This window comes from Trachymyrmex septentrionalis, unplaced genomic scaffold (assembly GCF_001594115.1).
Source record: "Trachymyrmex septentrionalis isolate Tsep2-gDNA-1 unplaced genomic scaffold, Tsep1.0 scaffold62, whole genome shotgun sequence".
Taxonomy (NCBI): domain Eukaryota; kingdom Metazoa; phylum Arthropoda; class Insecta; order Hymenoptera; family Formicidae; genus Trachymyrmex; species Trachymyrmex septentrionalis.
This window is the reverse complement of record NW_017305800.1, coordinates 1,852,406-1,859,004: the sequence shown is the minus strand read 5'-3', so window position 1 is coordinate 1,859,004 and position 6,599 is coordinate 1,852,406. Positions and strand designations below refer to the sequence as shown.

General features: G+C 34.4%; 2 protein-coding genes and 1 long non-coding RNA gene across 5 annotated transcripts; 1 reads left to right on the top strand and 2 right to left on the bottom strand.

The window, feature by feature from the left end:
* Window positions 1–38: 38 nt before the first annotated feature.
* On the bottom strand, window positions 39–877 carry LOC108752735. The gene is made up of 3 exons (XR_001939580.1): window positions 793–877; window positions 199–463; window positions 39–87 (listed from the first exon to the last, which is right to left on the bottom strand). It is a non-coding gene; the product is annotated as an uncharacterized LOC108752735 (long non-coding RNA).
* Window positions 878–1,896: 1,019 nt separating this feature from the next.
* On the top strand, window positions 1,897–5,601 carry LOC108752733 (programmed cell death protein 10). 3 transcript variants are annotated; one of them, XM_018493770.1, is made up of 6 exons: window positions 1,897–2,480; window positions 3,090–3,267; window positions 3,431–3,563; window positions 3,638–3,802; window positions 4,156–4,232; window positions 5,501–5,601. In XM_018493770.1, the coding sequence occupies exons 1-6, from the start codon at window positions 2,409–2,411 to the stop codon at window positions 5,509–5,511; spliced, it is 636 nt and encodes a 211-aa protein (XP_018349272.1). In that variant the 5' UTR covers window positions 1,897–2,408; the 3' UTR covers window positions 5,512–5,601. The 3 variants fall into 3 exon arrangements, with proteins under 3 accessions (XP_018349272.1, XP_018349274.1, XP_018349273.1); XM_018493772.1 differs by lacking the exon at window positions 5,501–5,601 and adding an exon at window positions 4,850–4,927 and having other exon boundaries at window positions 1,898–2,480; XM_018493771.1 differs by lacking the exon at window positions 5,501–5,601 and having other exon boundaries at window positions 1,900–2,480; window positions 4,156–4,415.
* Window positions 4,940–6,372, bottom strand: LOC108752734 (actin-related protein 2/3 complex subunit 5). Its single transcript, XM_018493773.1, has 3 exons — window positions 6,071–6,372; window positions 5,910–5,982; window positions 4,940–5,331 (listed from the first exon to the last, which is right to left on the bottom strand). The coding sequence occupies exons 1-3, from the start codon at window positions 6,355–6,357 to the stop codon at window positions 5,092–5,094; spliced, it is 600 nt and encodes a 199-aa protein (XP_018349275.1). The 5' UTR covers window positions 6,358–6,372; the 3' UTR covers window positions 4,940–5,091.
* Between the last annotated feature and the right edge of the window lie 227 nt (window positions 6,373–6,599).

The window sequence follows — 6,599 nt, the reverse complement described above, 5'->3', positions numbered from 1 at the left end:
CTTAATTGATATTCGAGCGGCTGCCAGATCTCGTGGATTCTGCATCCTATCTCTCTCCTCTTTCTGAATCATCACGACGCGAATGTCCTGAAACACACGGCGGGTGGGTGGTAAAACACGGTCTTTCCTATGGAACAAGCACATCGCGGTTCCCACGGAAACTTTCGACTTTCCTCGATCTCGCGACATCTTACTTACCGAATCTCGCACTCTTTTTTAGCCCAAGGATTTCAGCCTCCAAAAGGTGGCTCACAATCAGTAACCATGCAGACGATCATTCGTTTAGGATTTCCGCATAGCAAGCTCGGAAACGCGACAAAACTTGCGCGATCGTGTTAGTAGCCGTTACAAGCTCTCAACTTCAATTACACTTATTACACTACACGGCGACGGTTACGCGTGCGATGGACATAATGAAGTTGGCCGAGACAGCGCGACATGTCATGTTCCCGTCGCCTTCGATCTAAAAATTCGAAACGGCCGATGCAAACTTCATTGTATAAACTTTTCCGAAGCCGTTTGCGCAAAATTACAAAAATGAAATACATCCAAACAAACATCTTACACGGCATGTAACGCGAATTCGAATTACGAAACGCAGCGGTGACGGTCACAATAAAAGCCAATCATCTATGGTATGTACAATGCATTGTAGATCTTATCGTCAATCGTAATGCTTGGCGACAGATAATTAGAAGCGATCGATTCTTGAAATATTTCTCGCATATTTAATGTCGCGTGTATTAAAAATATTAATATAATTTAGTAATATAGATAATAATTATTGAATACCTCGTTGGTAAATTCCAACGATCTTTCCGAGCCGTTTTTCTTATGATTTATTTAAATTCGAAGTTCGCTTTATCTCCTGAAGGAGTTCGATTATTTGGTTTGAAAGAAGAGTCATGCTATGCGAAGTCAGGATTATGGTTGTAGTCCTCCGTTCAATGCAGCACGATGTATCGCAGGTATCAGCAGCTCCGAACTGATGGGAATGTCATACATTCGCAATAGAGCGGGCGCGCGATTTATGCGCGATTTATATAGACTTGGCGAGCGTCAAATCCCACCACTCGCGCGTCAGCCAATCAACGCGGTGCCTCGCTGCGGGCGTTGAATTCGAGTGCTCATTGGAGAACGCTAGCTTTCGAATAGAGCATATATAAATGAGTGTTGCGCAGCAAAGATCTTACTTATTTTTGAAAACTAGGCACGTTCGTTTCTCGGAAGACGCCCGTATTCGTAACGCGCTTTACGATGTTAGCGTATATTTGAATCTAGCATTAGCATATAGTTCACTTTACATAATAACAATATTATAGATTCGTTAAATCTATTTTTCGACGTATGTACAAAAACCTAATGCCGTTTTCCATTTTATTTATGCACAAATAAGCGCAATGATTATTATCATAATACATTTAGTATTTAACAATAAATGGAATTTACATTGAAGTTACATTGCTATTAATATCTCAATTTGAAAGACTTTATTATAGAACTTTAAATAATAAATATATTTCTTTACTTGCACAATGTGTTTAAGTGATCTACAATTTTTAATTTATATATATCTTTTCTAAAATTTTAATTGAGATAAAAATTTATAAGCAATTTTTTTTTCAATTCGTTATTTGTTATAAATGACGACTATTGATCGTAAATTTCGATGAACATGATTTAATTTTTTATTAATTTATAACTTTGTTATGTATTTTTTTTCAAGATTGCTAGCGCATTTATAAGTTCAATCTTTTTCTTTATATAATCTTTTCATCTATCAACTATTTTGTCTGTCTCTCTCTCTCTCTCTCTCTCTCTCTCTCTCTCTCTCTCTCTCTCTAATTTTCTTTAATTTAAAAAAGAATTTAATTTCTAGCCCATCGGACGATTTCGACAATCCTATATGTAAAATGTCGAGATAAGGTTTTTCTTTGGTAATAAGAAATTATGTAATTAGAAATTTTGCTTCGAGCAATTCAGACACGGTTGAATGAATCGCGTCGATTAATCTACAAATAACAAGTTAAAACGAAACGGTTACACCGTTACTAGGAATTAAGAGAAAGAAGAAGAATGAAAAGCATAATAAAAAGTTGCACTAATGAGCAAGCCTACTTGCTGTGGTGACCAATGACGCCGCGACAACTTTCGAGTCGTTCTGGTAATGTTGGCAGCGCCGGATAACCTCATTTCCGCATATCTAGCGTCTATTGTGACAGCTGTCATAGAGGAAAAGCTATGCTAGTTAAATGCTAGTTGAGTCGTAATCGTGCCAGTTGCGTGTAAACAATTCTTTCGTCGTGACCGTATTTTGTGAAACAGCCTCGACTTTGCGCCTGGTCTCGAATCCACGACCAAATTGTTTTCATTCTCGACGTCTTGAACAACAACATACACGGTGAAGGATGACAATGGGCGATGAGACCCCGGTTACATCACTGGTTCTTCCCGTCATATTAAGGCCAATATTAACCAAGGTATCGGCTGAATATCTCTCCCAAGACAATCATGTCTTTCCCATAAATATTTTCATCTACGTTTAACGTCTTGTATTGACAATGAATACTTTATCTTTTAAATGTGGAAGAGTGAACAGACTTGAAAAAATTTGTGCGCAATTATACAGAGTGAATTGTATCTTGCATTGAGCTTTACACCTTTTGATAAAGTTTAATAAAGGTTCTTATCAAGATTGAATCACCTGAATGTATTTTATCCCACATTTTTTTAACGTGATGTAACAATTTCTTCATCGCTATTAATATAATATATTTTTGTGTAAATTTAAGAAATATGTTTGACTCTTACTTCGCCCGAGATTGAGTTTTGTTATTGTATTTTATCCCGGGACACGTTTGTGTCTTCTATAAATAATATTTCAATCTTCGTCTTGTTCAACGTCTTGTACAGAATAATTATTTTTTAACAAATGAGTGGACTTGAAAAAGAAAATTGTGGGTAATTGTACAATATCTTGTGAATTCTATTTGAATGTGAATTGTATTATATCTTTGATTTTACACTATTAGATACAGAACCTCTTGTTAAGAATATCTGTCAGAGAGTAACATGTTAAATGTTTACAGCTGGAAAGGCAAAATGTTATGGCGGCACAGACTCTGCGTGCGGCTCTCTCAAAAGCCGAGAGTTCGCATCCTGGAATTACATACGATTTAATTATGGGTATAATACGCAGAGCAGAGCTGAATCTTGATATGAACGAAAGTGTCTTACGATTACAAGGCACTGCTTCTGATTATGATGGTAATATGTCTTTTATTTATCTTTTATATACAATATATAATTATATTTATTTATATAAATTACTTTGTGTTTGTACATAATAATATTATCGTAGCACTCTACTATCTACATCTGATTATTATAAGATTGAAAATAAGCAGATGCGTTTTGCCTTTGATTATAGCTGCAGAGTATCGCTCAGCACGCTCAGAAGATGCATTCCAAGAATTGAATCGTAAATCGATTTCTTTGAAGAGAATACTTAGCAGAATTCCCGATGAAATTACAGACAGAAAGACTTTTCTAGAGACAATCAAGTTTGTATAACATATTTATATCTATAATCTTTATATAGAATCCCATAGCTCTATCAATTATTATTTTCTTTCAGAGAAATTGCGAGTGCAATAAAGAAACTTTTAGATGCTGTGAATGAAGTTACTGCATTTATACCTGGTTCAGCTGGTAAACAAGCCTTAGATCAACGTAAAAGAGAATTTGTAAAATTTAGCAAAAGGTTCAGTAATACATTAAAGGAGTACTTCAAGGAGGGGCAGTAAGTACATGGTGTCAAAATGATCAATCGAAACAAAAATAACTAAAAATTAGAAACATATTACTTATTCGCTACAATAATAACATAATTAAAAATTGTCATTTTTTTTTTAATCGCTTGCAGAGAAAGAATGAAAATATAAAGAACAAAAAGAAAAAACATATTTTTACTCCTTGAATCAGTTATTACATCAAGATTATATATTTCAAAATTACTACAAAATTATTCAGAACATTGGAATTTATTTTTTAGAAAAAAATTTTTTTTTTTAGTTGTGTCATATTGTAGCAAATGGAGGGTATTATTTATATTGCATTTATATCTCAATTAAACGAAATTTATACTTCTTACAGAGCAAATGCAGTATTTGTGAGTGCACTGTACCTGATACATCAAACAAACATGATTATGCTCACAGTAAAGGATAAATGTGAGTAAACAATTTTACAATGAATTTCCAGTGTTGTATGTGATAATATCACAAGAGTCAGCTAAACTATTAATATTACAATCAGCATAACATTCTAATCTCACATATTCTATTATACAAGCAATGATAGAACCTAAATATCCGGTATAGAGGATTTAACGTCATTATGTTGCCGTTAATCGGTTGCACTATAGTTTTTGTTATAAATATATATATATATATATATATAGATATATATAAAATAATAAAAATGTTGGGGTATATTATTCCACAAATTATATATTTATACTTTTATTTTGTGCCAACTCAAATGTCATTAATCGTCAATTCTTATTGTAATGGTCAATAATAGTATTGTATATACAAGAAATGTTTAGAAACATGAAAACGACCTTATTGTTGTTATATAAAAATAATATATCATATATATATATTATGTTTCCTTTTATCTCAGAACTCTAAAGAGTATAAAATTTGAGTACAAAACCTATACAAACTGGAGATAACATTGAAATTTATTGTAATAGTGTTCAGTTTAAAATTCAGAATGAAAAATACATTTAGGAAAATTTAATCTTCATTTAAATAATTTTCAATAATCTGTTTATACTCTTTAGAATGAAATAAGGACAGAACGGTAGAAGTATGACAGAAAGGAATTTACTGCTCCAAATGTACAAGAAATAAAAATTACTTTATTGATAACAAATGTACACAAATTTGTTGTATTTCCCATATGGAAAATTGTGAATGGCTTGCCTATCTACATCCTCATCGCATTAACAATGACGATGAATAACAGTAAGAATTAATGGTAATTATGATAATGAACATGTTACTGCAAAATGTACAAAACTCTTCAAGCCCGTTTGCTGTCAGAGAATACACGGACAATGCAGCCGACACCGCTTACATTAAATACCTTTTCATGCCAAAGTAACAAGTGACTACTGCTACCTTCTGTCGGGATTTCAAAACCTCGATAAATATACTTCATTAGAACATCTATTAAGTCACGATCTAATTGTGCTAAACAATCGTCCACTTGATTCGACTTTATACTTAGAAGCACCTTCTGTGTTAAGTTTCGTGCACTGTCCTGCAAATAGAAAAATGTTTCATGTACTTGCTTTTATATATATATATAGAAATTTATATTCAATAAAATACACATAACACTGTGAAATGATATTGGGTGTATTCAGCTTGCGATTAGGATATTTTAGATTTATTTATTCATAGATCTAAAAAGTCTACTTGAATCACAGGTAATTACTGAGCGCTTACTCAACTGTTATGTTCGCTGAACACACCCATTAGAAGCATGCTGGACTATCAAGCTTGAAACTATATACTTTTTCATAAATCGTATATGAACTCTAACATCTATATTTAAATTTGCAAGTGGTCTTCTTAGAATCATATATAAATCATAAAATAAAAATAAAAGCAGACAAATTGCGAAGCAATTTTCATTAATAAAATATAACATACTCCTTTAATTGTGAATCTCAAGAAGTTCTTAGTTCACAAAATTTAGATCGATTTAGATTAGAATAATGACTGTTTTCCACAATTAATTTATGTAATTTTCAAGTACACGATGCCATTCCATTTAGCAAATCACAAGTCGCTTCACGACAAAAGGTGAATCACTGTCTCGCAGTTTGAGGTTACCTTTACTTGCTGATTCTTACACTCCAACGGTGCGGACTTTAATACCGATATTAGGGCCTCCGCGTTCTTACCCTTGATAATTGTGTTAAGAAAAATCTCACGATGGAATTGCTGAAAAGAGTAAAGACTCTGCGGAATGTTAAAGTATCGCAAAAGGATATTGGCTAAGAAGTGTCAAAATCTCGTTCTCGTCCGGACCGGTGGGCGCACCTACGCCGCCGTCCGCGTCCTCCTCTTTGAAATTGTTGTCGCTGTATTGGTCTACGTCGATCTTACGGAACGCGGACGCCGAGGTGTCCTTCTTGCCGTCGTTCCTCGACATCTCGGCTGTGCTTGACGTTTCCTGCACGTTCACGTTCACGCCCGGCTTATCGAACAGCGACACAGCGTCAACAGCGACAGGCTCGCCCACAGTACTTGGATACGTTCGGATGCGGGTCGCGCGCATCAGCGCGTATCGGGCCGCGCCATATTGGCACTAATCGGCTCGTCCATATGAGTCCACATGAGTATCTCTCAGACTTGATTTCCATGTATCAGTTTTTTGTCTTCAAACATGGTCAATGTCATACAGTACACTTTATCCGAAAAATATCCTGGATATACCTTTAGGATATTCATAGAACATAGAAACATTCTCTGGACATCCGTAGGACATCCCTTGAAGATCTGTGCTGTTACTTATAGATA

What these genes read in the sequence shown, in the direction of transcription:
- LOC108752733 (XM_018493770.1), top strand. Translation starts at nt 2,409, where the DNA reads ATGACAATGGGCGATGAGACCCCGGTTACATCACTGGTTCTTCCCGTC. An exon ending in CACTGCTTCTGATTATGATG is followed by an intron (nt 3,268 to 3,430) that starts GTAATATGTCTT and finishes CTTTGATTATAG; the next exon opens with CTGCAGAGTATCGCTCAGCA. An exon ending in GAGTACTTCAAGGAGGGGCA is followed by an intron (nt 3,803 to 4,155) that starts GTAAGTACATGG and finishes TACTTCTTACAG; the next exon opens with AGCAAATGCAGTATTTGTGA.
- LOC108752734 (XM_018493773.1), bottom strand. Translation starts at nt 6,357, where the DNA reads ATGCGCGCGACCCGCATCCGAACGTATCCAAGTACTGTGGGCGAGCCT. An exon ending in ATTTTGACACTTCTTAGCCA is followed by an intron (nt 5,983 to 6,070) that starts ATATCCTTTTGC and finishes CACAATTATCAA; the next exon opens with GGGTAAGAACGCGGAGGCCC. An exon ending in GTAAGAATCAGCAAGTAAAG is followed by an intron (nt 5,332 to 5,909) that starts GTAACCTCAAAC and finishes TTCTATTTGCAG; the next exon opens with GACAGTGCACGAAACTTAAC.